Source organism: Aquarana catesbeiana, linkage group LG04 (genome assembly GCF_042186555.1).
Source record: "Aquarana catesbeiana isolate 2022-GZ linkage group LG04, ASM4218655v1, whole genome shotgun sequence".
Taxonomy (NCBI): Eukaryota; Metazoa; Chordata; class Amphibia; order Anura; family Ranidae; genus Aquarana; species Aquarana catesbeiana.
In genome coordinates, this window is record NC_133327.1 from 29,805,690 (window position 1) to 29,826,526 (window position 20,837).

General features: G+C 42.0%; 1 protein-coding gene across 1 annotated transcript; it reads right to left on the bottom strand.

Moving 5' to 3' along the window:
* Positions 1–10,955: 10,955 nt before the first annotated feature.
* LOC141141351 (olfactory receptor 13D1-like) lies at positions 10,956–11,873 on the bottom strand. The gene is given in 1 exon segment (XM_073629017.1): positions 10,956–11,873. A coding segment is annotated over 1 exon segment (918 nt).
* Between the last annotated feature and the right edge of the window lie 8,964 nt (positions 11,874–20,837).

Sequence of the window (20,837 nt, forward strand, 5' to 3'; positions counted from 1 at the left end):
GAAAAAGTGAATTCATCAATGAGGGACATGCAATGGTCAGATCATGTAAATGCTATTTATTGAAAAAAACTCACTTTAAACACCAATCCAAAAAAGATATACTGTAAAGACAGGTACCATCACCAATTTAAAAATGAAAACTTGGTCATACACAGACGCAGATGGCCACCTATCACAGCCAACCACTCACACCACACAAGTAGACTCATGCATAATGATTAGATAAGGATAGTTACAGAATAAAATTAAATGTACTGATTTGCTGGAGTCCTTAAATTTCAAGGAAAGGCAGCTGCTAGTAGCATTGAGTGTTCCTTGGATGATAGGTGTTGTGGTGACAGACGTAGTAGGCCCAATGAGAATCTCTGGGGAACGGGAAACCCAGAGCAGGACACTAAGGAGAAGGGGGGGGGGAGGAAAAGGCCAATGGGGTGGGAGCCAGGGACAGAGGGACCAGGGGCTGACTCAGCAGCAACTTAGAAGCATTTCAGGAGTACACAGCTGTGTAATGAGAGTCTCTCTGAATCAGTGGTGACTCACAGCACTAGAGGCCGAGATGTGGAGGAGCGGATGGTGAGGATGCAGGGTGCAGGGGAGTACTACTGGTGAGTCCTGGACTGAGCTAAATGGCTCGTTGAGTGGGACGGGTATCTTGTGGTGGATACCAGGTGGTCATAAGAAATAACTGTCCCAGACTTGGGATAAAGACAGGTAAGATCTCACCCGGTGTTGGCTGCAGTCCACGTCAGGAGCAGAGAATGAGGTTCTCACCATCTCCCACTTGTCAGATGCTTGGTTGCATGGTGTTCCATCCTCTGGGGGATCATCCACGGTGCACATCCATTGGCGGTGTCATGGGGATAAAAATAGGAGAGGGTAGTCCCGGGAGAATGCAGCGGGCCGAGTCTCCTCACACCGTCAGTTCCCCTCGTTCTGTTTCTGCGAGCTGATTCAAGCGGCCACAATGATCCTGGGCCAATGGTGTCAGGGCTGGTAGGCGGGTCTGCTAGTCTGCAGGAGCTCTATGGGCAGCGTGATGGCGTCATGCTGACGCATTTCATCCGTGACTCGGATTTCATCAGAGCATGAACTTTAGTAAACCCTCACCCAGATTCCATAGCTCAGGCTTAGTTCTGAGCTAAACTACAATTTACCTACTCTAACTTCCAGCATACACTAGAGCAGGGGTAGGCAACCTTGGCCCTCCAGCTGTGGTGAAACTACAAGTCCCATGAGACATTGCAAGACCCTGACAATCACAGGCATGACTCCTAGAGGTATAGGCATGGTGGGATTTGTAGTTTCACCACAGCTGGAGTGCCGATGTTGCCTACCCCTGCACTAGAGGGTGCTACAGAACAAGATGACACAAACATAAATAAATAAGAGAACACAGCAAGAAAAACCTATCACTAGACAAGTGCCTGATCATGCCATGGAAAACTGCAGGTCTCAAACAATTAACCACTTGCCCACTGGGCACTTATACCCCTTCCTAACCAGGCCAATTTTCAGTGCTCTCACACTTTGAATGACAATTACTGTCATGATACATTGTACCCATATGAAATGTTTGTCCTTTTTTCACACAAATAGAGCTTTCTTTTGGTGGTATCTAATCACCACTGGGTTTTATATTTTTTGTGCTATAAATGAAAAAAAGACTGAAAAATCTTTCTGTTATAAAATCTTGAAAATTAGTAATTTTTCTATATAAATTTTGGCAAAAGTTATACTGCTACATTTCTTTGGTAAAAATAACCAAAATCAGTGTTTATTATTTGGTCTTTCTGAAGGTTATAGAATCTACAAACTATGGTGCCAATCATTGAAAATTGATCACACATTCACCTGATGCACTGACAGTGTATCTCATTTCTTGAAACACTAACAAGCCAGGAAAGTACAAATACCCCCCAAATGACCCATTCCTGGAAAGTAGAAATTCCAAGGTATATAATAAGCCACATGGTGAGTTTTTTCAAGTTGTAATTGTAGCACTGGTAGATTTACAATCTACCGCAGATTAGGTGAAATTTAGTAAATTGTGTGTTAGGAAGGTTAAAAGTTCGCCTCTGTTCCAGCTTGGCTGATGTTGTGTGTGCTTCCGGACCGCTGTTACCATTAGTCAGTGTTGGAAGGGCAATGTGTCGAAGTGTATAGATGCTCCTCTGTCTCGGAGACAAGCTCGGTGGAGGTGGTCCTCCGAGTTGCATTCTGGGAAGGGGGTATTTATGGGACAGACGCCATGTTCTAAGTTTGTTTTGCAGCCACCTGCTGGCCCTCCTGGCCAACAGGTGTGCATTAAGGAGCTACCTCGTGGTCCTCCGATCTGGAGGCCCACAATGCTATGGCGCAGGGGTGGGTCCAGAGGCTTGTCTGGGGCCTACCACCACGGCCGAGGAATGGTCCTGAGCTGTCGGTCCTGTGTGACGAAGCTGGACAGCCGAGGAGATCCTAGGGGAGGACCCGTCTTGGAGAGATCACGCAGCGTGCTGGTCTATAGAGGGGCCTGGTGACTCGGTTGGAGGACGTATCCAAAAGAAGTAATTATACAGCATAGTGTCGCCGGTTCGGCTTAAAGGTTCAGGCACTGTGACTGACTGTTCACTGCAGAAGATCTGATAAAACCTGTGGCAGAGGATCGTGCAGATTTACCCCCCCAAATAAGTCTGTGGCAGAGACTTTAGATTCGTGCTGCATACTGGCTGCTAGAGCGGTGAGAGAGGCCTATCCAGATGAGCAAAGAGTGCATCCCATGAGGGGAACGCATTCCACATATTTATCTGAATTCTACCGGGACATTTGTTGCTAAGATTTTGCAAGAAGATATTTGAGTTTCTCCTGAGAGTTTCCTTTTCCGTCTCTTTCCTGCTACTTAAACCTACCTAAAGTTTGACTGTTCAATAAAGCATTGAAAACATACTCCAGTGTTGGTGCGTGTGTCGTCCAGCAGTAAACTCAACGGAACCCCTAGACCCGATGCCGGTGAAACAGAGGGAAGCAAAGTGAAGGTAACAGACCCGCTTAAACCAGCAGCTCCACCGTGAGTTAGTGCTACATAATATTTTTCCACAATTCTTTGCAAAATTAATTTTTTTTTTTTCCACAAAATTGTCATATTAACAGGTTATTTCTCTCACACAGCAAATGCATACTTGCAACTACATCCCAAAACACATTCTGCTACTCCTCCTGAGTATGGTGATACCACATGTGTAAGACTTTTACACAGCCTGGCCACATAGATAGAGAGGCCCAACATACAGGGAACACCATTAGGTGTTCTAGGGACATAAATTACACATCTAATTTCTTGACTTCCTATTACACTTTGAAGGCCCTGATGCACCAGGACAATGGAAACGCCCACAAAATGACCCCATTTTGGAAAGCAAACACCCCAATGTATATTCTATGAGATATAATGAGTCTTTTGAACATGTCATTTTTTCCACAAGTTTTTGGAAAATGTGGAAAGAAAATGAAAACACATTCATTTTACACAAACATGTCAATTTATAAGATATTTCTTTTGTTTTATTTAAACTGATTTTCCATACATAAAAAAAAATACATTTTCAACTCCATCAAGAAAGGAAAAAAAATGCATAAATAAACATACATTTTTCCTATTGCCCCAATTCCCTCCCCTACCTTCTCTTCTCCACTATTCTAATTGTGCCACTCAGTAAAGTATTCATACCCCTTGAAATTTTACACATTTTGTCATGTTACAACCGTAACTGTATTTTATTGGGATTTTATGTGATAGACCAACACAAAGTGGCACATAATTGTGAAGTGGAAGGAAAATGATAAATGCGTTTCAAAATTTTTACAGATAAATATGTGAAAAGTGTGGCATGCATTTGTTTTCAGCCCCCTTTACTCTGATACCCCTAATTAAAATCTAGTGCAACCAATTGCCTTTAGAAATCACCTAATAAGTAAATAGAGTGTGTCTGTGTGTAATTTAATCTCAGTATAAATACAGCTGTTCTGTGAAGCCCTCAGAGGTTTGTTATAGAACCTTAGTGAACAAACAGCATCAGGAAAGCCAAGGAACACACTAGACAGGTCAGGGAAAAAGTTGTGGAGAAGTGTAAAGCAGGGTTAGGTTATAAAAAATATCCCAAGCTTTGAACATCTCACAGAGAACTGTTCAATCCATCACCTGAAAACGGAAAGGGTATGGCACAACTGCAAACCTACCAAGACATGGCCGTCCACCTAAACTGACAGACCGGGAAAGGAGAGCATTAATCAGAGAAGTGGCCTAGAGGCCCATGGTAACTCTGGAGGAGCTGCAGAGATCCACAGCTCAGGTGGGAGAATCTGTCCACAGGACAACTATTAGTCGTGCACTCCACAAATCTGGCCTTTATGGAAGAGTGGCAAGAAGAAAGCCATTGATGAAAGAAAGCCATAAGAAGTCATGTTTGCAGTTTGCGAGAAGCCATGTGGGGGGACACAACAAACATGTGGAAGAAGGTGCTCTGGTCAGATGAGACCCAAATTGAACTTTTTGGCCTAAAAGCAAAACGCTATACGTGGAGGACAACTAACACTGCACATCACCCTGAACACACCATCCCCACTGTGAAACATGGTGGTGGCAGAATTATGTTGTGGTGATAACTTGAAACTGGGGGAGGTTCACCTTCCAGCAGGACAACAACCCTAAACATACAGCCAGAGCTACAATAGAATGGTTTAGATCAAAGCATATTCATGTGTTAGAATGGTCCATTCAAACTCCAAACCTAATTGATAATCTGTGGCAAGATTTGAAAATTGCTGTTCACAGATGATCTCTATGCAATCTGACAGAGCTTGAGCTATTTTGCAAAGAAGAATGAACAAAAATATCACTCTCTACATGTGCAAAGCTGGTAGAGACATCCTCAAAAAGACTTGCAGCTGTAATTGCAGCAAAAGGTGCTTCTACAAAGTATTGACTCAGGGGGGCTGAATACAAATGCACGCCACACTTTTCACATATTTATTTGTAACAAGTTTTGAAAATCATTTATCATTTTCCTTCCACTTCACAATTATGTGCCACTTATGTTGGTCTATCACATAAAATCCCAATAAAATACATTTATGTTTTTGGTTGTAACATGACAAAATGTGGAAAATTTCAAGGGGGATGAATACTTTTTCAAGGCACTGTTATGTGTACAAAACAACAGATACAAGAGAAAATAATATTTTATATATTTTTTTGCACCTGTGAAATTCTTATAATTAAGCAAAACAATTAAACAAAAGTATACGTTATTCCATACAGTAGCTTTTCCTATTTGAAAGAATACTAAAATTTTCACTAGTACAAAGTTATTATATACCGTATTTATCGGCATATAACACGCACAGGCGTATAACACACACATTCATTTTAAGAGGGAAGTTTCAGGCTGCCCATCTGCAGCCTCACCATTGCCATCAATGTAGCAGCCTCACCATTGCCATCAATGCAGCAGCCTCACCATTGCCATCAATGCAGCAGCCTCACCATTGCCATCAATGCATCAGCCTCACCATTACCTTCAATGCAGCAGCCTTGCCAATGCGATCAGTGCAGACTGATCGATGCCCATCTGCAGCCTAGAGGGGACAGGGAGGGGGGGTGGGACGAGCGCCGACAGATTACATACAGTGAGAATCTCCTATGATAGACAGAACAGTAGTCCAATTGCGGCCCAGGAGATGGGACTTCTTATTACAGAGACCGCCAAGTAAACAGAGGATTCTCACTGTATGTAACCTGGCGGTGCTCTTCCCACCCCCTCCCTGTCCCCTTCGAGGCAGCTAAAATTGAAGTATTGGCGTATAACACGCACACGATATTTGCACCCAATTTTCGTGGTGAAAAAGTGAGTGTTATACGCCAATAAATACAGTAATTGCTTTTTTTAAATAATGAACTTTTTATGTGGAATAAAATACACAAAGCAAATACAACAAAAAAGTTTGAATATTTACTGTTCGAAACATATACATAAAAAAATCAGGAAGAAAATTAAGGAAAAGGAGAAAGGAAAAAAAAAGTTAACGTGATGTGGCAAAATGAAAAATGTCATATGATGCAGTCTGTCACCATCATTAAGAACGCAGTCTTTCTTTTACTGAGCCCCCTTTGTTTGTTTACCTGATGATCCTGCTGTTGTTTTTCATACTTCCTTCAACAGACCAAGGGTTGAGACAAACAATTTACCACTGACCTTGGTGCTTATAATAATCAGCTTTTATTCATTTAAACTGATTGTAAAGGATGTTTTTTTAATAACAAACAAGTGTATACTTACCTGCTCTGTGTAATAGATTTGCACAGAGCAGCCTCGATCCTCCTCTTCCCGGGTCCCCCACTGGTGCTCCTGGCTCCTCCTCTCTTTCTGGTGCCCCCAATAGGAAACAGCTCCCTACTGCATCCCTTGACACAGATATAGATATCAGGACTTGGACCTGCACCCTTATCACTAGATTTGATTGACAGGAGTGGGAGCCAATGACTTCCGCTGCTATCAGTCTACCCAATGAGGAGGGAGACAGTAACGAGAGCCATTGCCCTTATGCACATCACTGGATCCGATTGGGCTCAGGTAAGAACAATGTGGGGTGGCTCACATAGAATGCATTAACCACTCCCACCATTTGAAGAATGATGGCTGCTGGGTGGTTTTGTTATCTTGACTGGGTGTCATATGACATCCAGCAGGATAGGCCACTCATGCGCGCTACCAGGGGCGCGCAATGCGGCGATCAGTGGTGCAGTGTGTCAGTCGACGTCAATATGACGTAGGCTCTTTACCATGCGATCAGCTGTGTCCAATCACAGCTGATCACATGGTAACCAATAGGCTTTTCTCCATTCATGCTGACAGGCACGGGTAGAGGAGAGTTGATCAGCGGCTCTCCTGACAGGAGGGTCTGCGCTGATAATCAGCGCATTGATTATCAGTGCAGACTCATCAGCAATGCCCACCAGTGCCCGCCAGTAATGCCCATCAGTGCCCCACCAGTGATGCCCACCTGTACTTAGATGTGATGCCAATAAGCACCCACCTGTACCCACATTTTATGGCAATCAGTTTCCATAAAGGATGCCAATCAGTGCACATTTGTAATGCCAGTCAGTGACCATCAGTAATGCCTGTCAGTGCATCCTCATTAGTGTTGCCTATTAGTGCCATCTATCAATGCCACCCATCAGTGCCCATCGGTGCCATCCATCAGTGCCCATCAGTTCCGCCTATCAGTGCCCATCAGTGATGCATATCAGTGCTGTCTATCAGTGTTGCATATTAGTGCCTCCTCATCAGTGCCACCTCATTAGTGCCACCTCATCAGTGCCCATCAGTGCTGCCTCACCAGTGCCCATCAGTGAAGGAGAAAACTTATTTACAACATTTTACAACAGAAACTAAGACTTTAAAAAAAATGGTCTTTTTTATTTGTAGCGCAAAAAATAAAACAAGCCAGTGGTGATCAAATACCACCAAAAAAAAGTTTGTGGGGGGAAGATGAAAAATGTCATATGGTTAAAGTGTTGTATAACCGCGCGATTGTCATTCAAAGTGCGACAGCACTGAAAGGTGAAAATTGGCCTCAGCTAGAAGGGGGTAAAGGTGGCCAGTATTGAAGTGGTTAATGTAAAAAACCTTGAGGCTTTAGAATCACTTTAAAGTGTAACTGCTTAAAAATGTGATGCAATGAAAATCAGTCATTGGTCAGCACAGCTACATGGGCTTGCTGACCAATGAGGAGCACATGTGAGGCTCCGTCTAACAGGTGTCCTAGAAGAATGAAGCACTGACTAATGAGCACCTAAGCAGAGTTCCAGTCTGAGGGGAAAAATAAAAGTCAGAATCTACAAATACTGTAGCTGCTAACTTTTAATATAAGGACACTTACCTGTTCTGGAGTCCCACGGCGTCGGCATCCTAAGCCGATTCATCGGGTGCAGGAACCGGCATTGTAAGTAAGGGAAACAAATTTCCTACTGTGCATGCGTGAGTCGCGCTGCACTTTCTGAATGGTCCCACTGTCTTTTGGGACACACACAGGTCCCAGAAGGCAGCAGGGGGAAGGAGGAGGGTCAGAACATTAAGCAGATCTTAGCAGGAAATGGGAGCGGGTACCTGTCAAAACCAGGTCCCGCTTCCCCCTACTCCCCAAAAAGTGGCAAATGTGGCAATGGAGGGGGGAGTGTGTGAGCAAGCAAAGCTTCCCCTTTTGGGTGAGAGCTGTGTATTGTGGTATATGAAAAGCTACACTGTGGTAAAATGGGGGCATCGTGGCTGCTATGTGCAGCAATGTACAAAGGGGTAGCCATATTTGGAGTCAGTTCACCATTTCATTTTTTTGTGAAAAAAGTGAACCTAAACTTTAGGAAAAATTAGGGTAAACTAAAGGGTAAAAGGGGTCACATAGGAATCAATTGTATTTAAAAAATGTTTTTATTATTTGTACAACTGACATCATATGCAGATCAAAGTCCACCCCTTTGATCTTTAGATGAATGAAATATTAATAATAATAATAATAATAATAATAATAACAATGCAAAAGTAACAATAATGTTCCTTTAGAATTTCTGAATTTGCGTCTGAACAATGTTTACAGTCAAATAGTACATTTTGCATAGCATTGGCTGTTAATAATGTTAATATGTTTTTTGTTTTCCATGTTTGTTTTGTTTTATAATGTATCTGTGATGAAGAGAAATACTAATAAACAGATTGTGAAAGAAAAAAAAAAGACATGTGCACTCCCGAAAAATCAGTTTGTTTTCGTCTCATGTGTTTTTTTGGTTTTTTTTTTGTTTTTCGGGTCATTCGTTATGATCGAAATTTGATATTTTGAATAAATTCAGAAATTCTAAAATTCCAAAAATTGGAAACTTCTGAAATTCTTAAATCCAAACATTCGAAAATTCATAAGATCAAAAATTCTAAAATCGGAACATTTGAATACTCGAAAATCCGAAAATTCTAAAATCCAAAAATAAGAACGAAAATTTGAATATCCAAAAATTCAAAAATCCAAATTAATAACTAACTAATAATACCTAACTATTAAATTATAGATATTGGAATTTCCTTTCTAATTTGGCTGTTAGAACACGTAATAAATACGCATTTATCTGAAGTTATGAATTATATGAAGTAACGACTGCCGCATCTAAACGAATGGAACATAATGAATTAATAATAATAAATAATAATGATAACATGTTTGTATCATTATTATTATTTTTTAATTAATATTAATTTGTTATGTTCCATTCGTTTAGATGCAGCATTCGTTATTTTGGACAACGTTCCTAACTTCGTTACGTTCACTAACAGCCAAATTTGAAAGGAAATTCCAATACCTACAATTTAATAGTTAGCAATAGTTATTATTAGTTAGGTATTATTTTGAATTTTCGAACTTATTTTCAGATTTTCATTCTTTTGATTTTCAGAATTTCGTTCCTAATTTCAAATGTTCAAATCTCCGAAATTTAGAATTTTCGAATTTCCAAATTTTAAAATTTTCAAATTGTCGAAATTTCGTTTTTGGAAAAATTCATTAAACGGGGTTTTGTTAATTTGAATATTTCTGAATAAACTAATTTGTCGAATTTCGTTGAAAAACAATTTGGAACAAAATGAATTGCACTTTTCTAGTGGCTGTAATTGTTGCTGTATTTACACAGCAAGTCCCAGCTGTCATTTTGACAGGTAAGAGTTGCCAGCAAAAATGTGTAAGGGGTTGAGGGAACAGCAACAGCAAAGAAACACTGAGTGTTCTACACATGCCCTTTGTACTTCAGTGAGGTTTTTGGGCACGTGTAGCATGTCCAATATATCAGCGAAGCTATTGAGCTATTGAGCTTTGTAAACAATATTTTTTTTCTCTGGAGAAGATATGAAGAAACTGGAAAACATGTGAAAAGGAACCCAACATGTTACATTACTGGAGAGTGGGAAGAAGAAGCTGCCTGTGTATTAACTGCCATGTGTCTTTTTGCCCTGATATCATGAGCGGAACCATGGAGAGGATGGATTCGGGACTGCCATTATCTATGTGGATGGTTTTGGGAGACACTCCCTGAGGCACCATTTCTCTATGCACGTGTCCTTCCACTTCTCTTGTAGACGTTTTTGGGAATATCACCATCCATTTTTCACTTCTATGGACTTTGTTTATTCATCTACTGAACTCACCTATATGATGTCACTTGTATAAGGTGTAAAAGGATTTTGTGCGACTTTTTTAGATTCAACACATGTTCACAATTTTTGCTACACTTTTTTTTGAGTATACTAAAAAAAATTGCAAGAAAAAAATTAGGTATTATCAATATAAAAGTAAAAAAGAAATGGATCCACAAACCTGTACAGCTTTGTTAGGTTGCTGGTCATTTTTCTGCTTAGTGTATTAGACCTTCATTTCACTGCATCACATTTAAATGGCAATTGGAACTAGAGCCTTTTCTTTTCCTTGGGGAACGCAAAACCATATTACCACTCCAAACCATAAAATAAGGATAAACTTGAAATGTCATGCTAAAACTCATGATAAATTATCACCAATACCCGGGTACCTCCCAGTCCGCAAACACCTTATGCAATTGGGATGGGTACCTTTCTAAATTGGAACATTTGTATGTCTGATTCTACCTGTAATTCAAAGGGCTTGTACACATGCTTGTATACCTTTCACTAATAGAGAATTCTGCACTGATTGTATGTCCTTCTTCAATTTTGGACTTTAGATATGGTCACGATTCTTCTTTGTACTCTTTATGATGTTACATCTAATGATATTACCTCTGAAAAATTGAAATTCAATAAAAAATATTGATCATGAACAAAAACTTAGGAGAACTTGAACTTAGAACCTTGTACCAATTTTATCTTCAACAAGCTGATCTACAGAACTGCAAATTCCAAATCCTTCTAAGCTCTTATCAGCCTCCTCATGGCTCCCTGAACATCTTTATTCCTCAGGCTATAGATCAAGGGGTTCAGCATTGGGGTGAGCACTGTGTAAAATACCGACACCCGTTTGTCTGTGTCTCCTGTGACTAAATGCTGAGGTCTACTATACATAAACATGGCCGATCCATAGAAAAAGACCACCACCACAAGGTGGGGAATACATGTGGAAAATGCTTTGCTTTTTCCCAAACGAATTTTTAGGACAGCGGTTATGATTCGGATGTATGAAATGAGGATTAGTGAAAGTGGGATGAAAAGTACAATTGGTATGCTAACCAATTTTATGATGTTGATTACCGAGATGTCACTGCAAGAGAGTCGAAGCAACAGAGGGAGCTGACAGAAAAAGTGGTTGATGATGTTAGGGCCACAGAACTTTAGTCTAAATGTTAAAAATGTAACAATAGATGAAGCAATGCAACCAGTCAACCATGATACGCCAATCATACAAAAAGAGACCATTTTGTTCATGATAATATTGTAACGCAGAGGGATGCAGATAGCAACATATCGGTCATAGGCCATGAATGCCAGAAGCAGACACTCAGTTTGTCCCATGATCAGGGAAACATAGAACTGGACAACACAGCCAGTGAATTAAATACTCTTTTTTGGTGAAAGAAAATTTACTAACATTTTGGGTACAGTGGAGGAAGTGTAGCAGATGTCCAAGAAAGAGAGACTAGACAAGAAGATGTACATGGAGGTGTGCAAACGTTTGTCAGTCCTCACAGCCACCATTAGAAGAACATTTCCAGTCAGTGTGGTCATGTAAACTACCAGGAAAATATGGAACAGCAGAATTTGTACTAAAGTATCCGAAGAGAGTCCAAGAAGAATGAACTCAGTGACAGTGCTTTGGTTTTGGGTGTACATAATAATCACTCCAAACTGTGATGAGAAAATAGTTTTGGTTCTTATAAAGTCATCATATGTGATAATAAATATGCTAATACTGCCATTAGTCATTGTCTGGTACATAGATCATTAAAGAAACCTTTTACATCTGTTTTCAATAAAATAATTATGTATGAATGTCAAGCCACAATTGACATGAAATATTCCTAGCAAAAACACTGGGACTTTAAAGGGTTTGTACTTAAAGCAGTAACACAATCAATGTTCATAAAACATAATTTTATTACTACAAACATAAATATAAAAAGATCTGTTGTAAATGACCATAGATGCTCCCACAGTTTGAACAAAACACAATTAAAAACATAGAAAGGTTCTGCAAAGGTATAACAATGGATGCTTGGGTATTCCTGATGGCTTAGACCAACGTGCTTTACAGTATAAAAGCTGCTTCCTCAGGAACCTCACAGGAGCATCTAAAAAATTTTTAAAAATCACCAAAAACATGATAATCTCATAGAATACATAAACATAGACATTTTGCATAACATAAATAGAATACACTATACTATATATACAGCTTACTACACAGTTTTGATGTGCTGGGTATGCATGGACCCCACAATCTGAACAAGACCGCCACCCAAAGCGAAACACACACCAAGACCCCCACAAAAAAGCAGGGGACCTCAATGGAGGCAGTGGACAACACAGGGAGGAGATGGAGACTGCAACCGATCAACCTGCCACCAATAAACAAAAAATGTATTCACCATATGACAATGATTAATATCTCCAACTTATGGAAAAAATAACCTCATTGATTTTATGTAAGGCTAAGCCCAAGATCACTACCAATTTCATAACTATCTCTCACTAAATCCCTTCCAACACCCCCCCCCATACCTAACCCCAAGGAGCAAATCACCTCATACTAAATGTAAAACCACTAGACCCACCTTAAACACACACTCCCATGTATGCACCCAAGCACATTGATACATACACCAACAACAACTGTATGCATACAACCAACCCTTAGCATGTTTCAAGATGTCCACATCCCTAACCACACCAACACCCTAGCCCATGCTACCCTCCATCCTAAAATGAGCCCCCCAACAAGGAGCATCCATACAGACAACACACCCACCCTACACACAACACCACATATACACCCCACCCATCCAACCTCCAATAAACACCACACATATACATCACCCCCACACCCACCCCTCCCGCAAGATCACATACATCCACTAGTGATGGGCCAAACACCCCCCTGTTTGGTTCGAACTCCTAAGCAGGGAAATATCCATTTTGAAGGCTTATATGCAAGTTATTGGCCATTAAAAGAGTATGGGGGCCTGGGTACCACCCTGGGGGGCATGTATCAATGCACATTTTAAAAAAAAATATTTGATAACTATCATTTTTAAAGGAGCCATGATTTTAATGATGCTTAAAGTGCAACAATAAAAATGAAAAATTCCTTTAAATATAATGCCTGGGGATCCCCTTAGTCTGCCTGTAAAGTGGCACATCTGTACCATGTAAAGTACCTGCAGCTGCAAAACTGACATTTATAAAGAAAAAAAGGACATAGGGGGATGGAAGGATAGAGAGGGATCTGAGGGGATCATCTCCTCGGTCTCCACAGTAGAATTGGAAATCAGTGTAGAGATCCGCTTAGGAGAGGTTCCTCCCAGGCTTTAATCTACTTGCAGTTCCTTTTCCCAGGTGTGGCATGCCTTCCCAGATTTGGGGGAAATGGAATCAAAGAGCATTGTATGAATATTATAAATCATGCGTTGTTGAGGATGAGGATCGGGTGCATAGAGTTTCAAATTGAATGAGGTGGCGAGATACTGAGAAGTGGCGGTAAATGTCTCGGAGGAAGTGGCAGACCTGAAAGTATATCCAGTAGGGGAAGGAATTGTTGTTTAGACTTGCTGAAAGCTTGTTGCGGTCCAAGAGAATGCCGTCTTGGAAGAAATGGTGTGCTAGTATTTCAATATAGGACCAAGAGCCAGCTAAAAATTGGGTAGACATCCCGGGACAAAAAGTCTGATTGAACTGTACGGGTGTAAGGGGTCCTGGATTTGAGGAAAGTTAAAAAAAAGTACATGCCTCTCTAAAGCAACTTAGGGCTGGGTTAATAAGAGCGTTTTTCCTTTAGGGCCTGAGAGATGTGGCAGGAAAGGATCCAAGGTGTGAACCATAGTGATAGCGATGAGAAGGAGTCTTCTAAGCTGCCCCAGTCCTTGAGACAGTCATGTATCATCCAGTCTACAATCCTGAACAGGTGGCAAGCTCAATAGTAATTCCTAAAGCATGGGAAGCCAATTATGTCTTTCGTTTTGGGTTTCGTTAGTTGCTCAAAGCTTATCCTGAAGTGTTTTTGTTTCCATAGGAATCTTACACAAAAATCATCAATGGCAACTAACAGACTTTCTTTGCCGTTTATATGTCTGAAAGTCAGTCATCAGGAGCTTAATTGGTGAGTGTACAGCTTGTATAACAGCGTAAATTTGCTGTCCCCTCCAAATAACTCAACACACAGCCATTAATGTCTAAACCGCTGGCAACACAAGTGAGTACAACCCTAAGTGAATATATCTAAATTGGGCACAAAGTATCAAAATCTTGTGTGGCCACCATTATTTTGCAGCACTGCCTTAATCCTTTTGGGCATGAAGTTCACCAGAGCTTTACAGGTTGCCACCGGAGTCCTCTTCCACTCCTCCATGCCGACATCACGAAGCTGGTGAATGTTAGAGACCTTGCACTTCTCCACCTTCTGTTTGAGGATGCCCAACAGATGTTTAATAGGGTTTAAGTCTGGAGACATGCTTGGCCAGTCCATCACCTTTACCCTCAGCTTCTTTAGGGAGGCAGTGGTCCTCTTGGAGGTGTGTTTGGGGACATTATCATGTTGGAATACTGCCCTGCGGCCCAGTCTCCGAAGGGAGGGGATCATGCTCTGCTTCAGTATGTCACAGTACAGGTGGCATTCATGGTTCCCTCAATGAACTGTAGCTCCTCAGTTCCGGCAGCACTCATGCAGCCCCAGAGCATGACACTCCCACGACCATGCTTGACCATGCTTGACCATGCTTGACTGGCAAGACACACTTGTCTTTGTACTCCTCACCTGTAGTGAGTCCTCACCTGGTTGCTGCCACACACGCTTGACACCATCTGCACCAAATACACTTATCTTAGTCTGCTTGTCTTCAGCAAACTGTGGACTTTCTTATGCATCATCTTTAGAAGAGGCTTCCTTCTGGGACGACAGCCATGCAGACCAATTTGATGCAGTGGGCGGCTTATGGTCTGAGCACTGACAGGCTGACCCCCCACCCCTTCAACCTCTGCAGCAATGCTGGCAACACCCATATGATGCTAAGCGCGTGTACTCAACTGCTTTGGTCGACCATGGTGAGGCCTGTTCTGAGTGGAACCGTTTCCTGTTGAATCGCTGTATGGTCTTGCAGCTCTTTATGTAGAGCAACAATTATTTTTTTCAGAACCGCCGGATCTAGGCTATAGTGCGACATGAAGGTGTTGAAGGACGACCAACTAGCCGCTCTGCAAATTGTCTCAGGGGAGACCCTAGCCAAAGCTGCCCGAGAGGAAGCCATTCCCCACGTTGAGTGAGCATTCACCGCATTTGGAACTGGGAGACCACTAGCCCGATACGCCTTCTGGATTACTTTCACGATTTAGCCGGCCAAAGTCGTTTGGAGGCTGCCATTCCTTTCCTTGCGCCCTTGGGAATAACAAATAGTCAATGATCTTTGTGAAATTGTTGTGTTAGCTCCAAGTAATGCCTCAGGGACCTTGATACATCTAATTCATGTAGTTTTGAGGAGGCTGAGTCTTCTCCGAAGGCTGGGAGAACCTATTCTTGATTGAGATGGTAGACCGTGGGAACCTTCGGGACAAACTGATGAATAGGCTGTAGAACTACCCTGTCTGGGAAGAACGTGACATAGGGTTCTTGTGCTCCTAGAGCTTGAATTTCTGATACTCTGCGCCCTGACGTGATGGCGATCAGAAAGGTTGTTTTCCAGGTAATGTCTTCCAATGCACATTCCTCAGAAGGTGCAAAGGATGGGCTGGCCAAGGCATTGAGGACAACCGTCAAATCCCATTTGGGGTAAAGAGTCTTCCTGGGAGGACGTAATCTATGGACTGCTTTTAGGAAACGGTCTACAAGGGGACTGAGTGCCCAGCGTGTGTCTGTTAAAGCTGATAAGGCCGAAACCTGAACCTTCAGAGTGTTAAGCCCTAAGCCTAAATCCAGGCCTGACTGTAGAAACAGTAGAATATTATGGACCCCAGGATCCATTGGATCAAAATGGCTGGAATCAGCTAGCTGGACAAATTTCTTCCAAACCCTGGAGTAGGTTGCATTGGTAGATGACTTCCTGGCTTGTAGCAGTGTTTGAACGACCTCCTGTGAGCACCCTAAGTCACCCAGTCTCTTCTGCTCAATTTCCAGGCCTTCAAATCCAGGATCTCCGGATGTGGATGAAAGAAGCTGCCTTGAGATAAGAGTTTGTCAGTGCGGGGAAGCGGAAGTGGGCCGCACAGAGCCATCTTGACTAAGAGTGGAAACCACGGTCTCCTTGGCCAGCATGGAATGACCACCAGTATAGTGACTTTCTCCAATTTTAGGCGCTGGAGGAACCTCAGTATCAGAGCAACCAGGGGAAAGGAAGTTCCAGGGCTGGATTAGGGCATCCACCCCTGCTGTTTTTGCATTGAGCGGGGAAGCGAAAATATCTATTTGGGGAGTACCCCACTGTTGGCATATCCAATGGAAAACTTGAGGGTCCAGTGACCATTCGATGTTGTTGCTGAAAGACCTTGAAAGGTGATCGGCTAGTTGATTCTCGGGGGCTGGAATGTAAGCGGCCCAAAGATTGACCAAATTGTTCTCCGCCCAAGATATAATTGGGGCTACTTCGCTGTTCAGGGACCTGCTGCGTGTCCCCCCTTGGTGTTGAACATAGGCTACTGCTGCTCAGTTGTCCATTTGGAGCAGTATTGATTTGCCCTTGAGAAGAGGAGCCAGATGTAGAATTGCCATCCATGCTGCTCTTAGCTCTAGGATGTTGGAGACTATTCCTTCTGCCTTGAATCGCCATCTCCCTTGCACTAGCTGGTTCAGATAGTGCGCTCCCCATCCTAACTGACTTGCATCCGATGTCAGGATGGACCATGAGATGGGTTCCAGGAAACGATGGACTAGAAGGTTGAGTGGTCTTGTCCACCACCAGAGGCTGGATTTCATGGCCAAGGTGATGATTATTACAAAACAGGAATTTACCCCCAACAGGTACCGGGGCTTTGGCGGCAGCAAACAACAATAAATGTTGTAGATATAAAAATAGCTTTATTTATTCATGGCACATCAGAGTAAAAACATGAACTGTATACATGGAACTATAAAATGGGCACAGAAGTGTACAACTGGCTATACATAAAAGATATGTTACAAAAGCGCTTGGATGGGCTGACGCATTTCGACCCCATTGGGTCTTCTTCAGAGGAAATGCATGCGCTGTAGGAGAATTTTGTATACATGAAACAACACTAACAATATGGTTACATATAGTTGTGACAAGAAGATACAATTGTACGTGATAAGGATTTTTAGACATAATTACCAAAAATATACGTATAGCTGTGTCCTCTGGATTTGAAATTCTATGAGAAGCCTCCACCATCAGGTCCAACCATCAGAACCCCCCGATCAGTAACCGTAAACCCCCAAACACATAGAGGGGGAAGGCATGAGCAGCACCTGTGCGACTTACAATGGTCTACACCTGGGATTAACCCCCACAGTTGATAGGGGGCGCGTGGACTGGCAGCGCCTGCGATCCAAACATCAAACAACAACATCAGTGAGAACATACCTGAGGAATTCCCAATAATTTTTCTTATTTTTTTTTTTTTTTTAAGATTATAAAGTTATATAGATCAACAAAAGAGGGGTTGTTGAAATAAACTTTTTACTTTTTAAGTAATTATGGAATTCATCAGTGAGTTAATAGATCTAAGTTGTATCAGAATGAGAGTCTATATAGATCTTAATTTTTGACAGACATATAGGCATTTCCGTTTAAGAGGAGGATGAAAACATATATATATGTGTGTAAGAACGCATTGGGGTAAAAGAGGGAAGGATAAATGGGAGAAATAAAAATAAAAGGGAAGGGAGAGCAGGAGAAAGAAAGAGGAAAGGAGATGGGGAAAGCCAGTGGAAAAGGAGGAAGGGGAGGGAGGGGGGAAAGGTCGAGGTAAGGTAGGAGGGGAAGGGGGGAGGGGGGGCAGGGAAGGGAAGAGCAGGTAGCGGGGCCAAAAAAAAAAGGGGGGGAGGAGAAAAGGGGGAATTAGAAGAGGGGGGGTTAGGTGGGGAAATGGAGGGAAAAGGAGAGGAGGAAGGGGGAAAAGGAAAATTGGGGGAAAAAAGGGGGACAGAGGGGAAAAGAGGAAAAGGCAGAGAAGAGACAGGAAAAAGAAAAAAGGAAAAAGAAATAGGAATGAAAGAAATGTTTATCTAGGCCTAGAATAAAACCAGAAAAAAGAGAAAGAAAAAGAAGGAACCAAGTATAGTCCAAAATGACAGAGAAGTGGGGAAAAATTGCATAAATGAAAGGATGCTGAGGGGAGAGAATGTGTGGGAAGTGCAGTGAGTGAAACAGTGACAAATAGCTATTGGGAAAAAAAATATTAGGAGTAAAGTGTTATAGGGAGGTGATAGGGAAAGGAGAAAACGGTGTGTAAAAATTAGACCGTGATATGTGAAAAGGAATTCAGTTTGGAATTTACCTTCAAATGCCAAACTGGTGACCGTGCACTATGTGCAAACAAACCATCTGGGATATTACTCCGAGGAGGATGGTGTGGCTGTGTGAGAGATTGTAACTATATTACAATCAAACTAATAGTGCAAAAAAGATTAATCCAATATAAGGGGTTATAATAAATACCTAGGTCCTTGGAGCCTCTTATGGGAGTGATGTTTCCTGCTGGAGCTTCAGTGTCAAATGCTGATCCCCTATGGGTTCAGAATGATGCTGGCAGGAGGAGTGCACGTTCCTGAGGGTGAACCCTCTAGTGGTTGTGTATGTAAGCGCAGTTGTACTGCGCTTGTCTCCCCCTGCCAGGAAGAAGCCAGCACTGCAACCGCCACCCCCCAGTGGGACGGGGACGGGGGCGGCCGAACGAGCGGATCAGGAGTGGACCTGGAAGAGAGATGGACATACAGGGCATATTTACTCAATGACAAGTTGATTTACAGGGCATTTAAGATATTCTATGCTGGCCCATGACCAGTAGGATCATTTTATTCATTACGACATCTGTAACCACATATTTTAGTTCATGCCATGATCAAAGAATGGAATTTGCTTTAAACACTGAGAGCTTATTGGCCCATGGTTAAAGAGTCCTTACGTTTGGCATTTGAAGGTAAATTCCAAACTGAATTCCTTTTCACATATCACGGTCTAATTTTTACAAACCGTTTTCTCCTTTCCCTATCACCTCCCTATCACACTTTACTCCTAATATTTTTCTTCCTAATAGCTATTTGTCACTGTTTCACTCACTGCACTTCCCACACATTCTCTCCCCTCAGCATCCTTTCATTTATGCAATTTTTCCCCCCTTCTCTGTCATTTTGGACTATACTTGGTTCCTTCTTTTTGGTTTTATTCTAGGCCTAGATAAACATTTCTTTCATTTCTATTTCTTTTTCCTTTTTTCTTTTTCCTATCTCTTCTCTGCCTTTTCCTCTTTTCCCCTCTGTCCCCCTTTTTTCCCCCAATTTTCCTTTTCCCCCTTCCCCTTCCTCCTCTCCTTTTCCCTCCATTTCCCCACCTAACCCCCCCTCTTCTCATTCCCCCTTTTCTCCTTCCCCTTCCCTCTCTCCCCCCCCTTTTTTTTTTCGACCCCGCTACCTGCTCTTCCCTTCCCTGCCCCCCACCCCCCCTTCTCCCCCCCTTCCCCTCCTACCTTACCTCGACCTTTCCCCCCTCCCTCCCCTTCCTCCTTTTCCACTGGCTTTCCCCATCTCCTTTCCTCTTTCTTTCTCCTGCTCTCCCTTCCATTTTATTTTTATTTCTCCCATTTATCCTTCCCTCTTTTACCCCAATGCGTTCTTACACACATATATATGTTTTCATCCTCCTCTTAAACAGAAATGCCTATATGTCTGTCAAAAATTAAGATCTATATAGACTCTCATTCTGATACAACTTAGATCTATTAACTCACTGATGAATTCCATAATTACTTAAAAAGTAAAAAGTTTATTTCAACAACCCCTCTTTTGTTGATCTATATAACTTTATAATCTTTTTTTAAAAAAAAAAGAAAAAAAAAAAGAAAAATTATTGGGAATTCCTCAGGTATGTTCTCACTGATGTTGTTGTTTGATGTTTGGATCGCAGGCGCTGCCAGTCCACGCGCCCCCTATCAACTGTGGGGGTTAATCCCAAGTGTAGACCATTGTAAGTCGCACAGGTGCTGCTCATGCCTTCCCCCTCTATGTGTTTGGGGGTTTATGGTTACTGATCGGGGGGGTTCTGATGGTTGGACCTGATGGTGGAGGCTTTTCATAGAATTGCAAATCCAGAGGACACAGCTATACATATATTCTTGGTAATTATGTCTAAAAATCCTTATCACGTACAATTGTATCTTCTTGTCACAACTATATGTAACCATATTGTTAGTGTTGTTTCATGTATACAAAATTCTCCTACAGCGCATGCATTTCCTCTGAAGAAGACCGATGGGGTCGAAACGCGTCAGTCCCATCCAAGCGCTTTTGTAACATATCATTTATGTATAGCCTGTTGTACACTTCTGTGCCCATTTTATAGTTCCATGTATACAGTTCATGTTTTTACTCTGATGTGCCATGAATAAATAAAGCTATTTTTATATCTACATCATTTA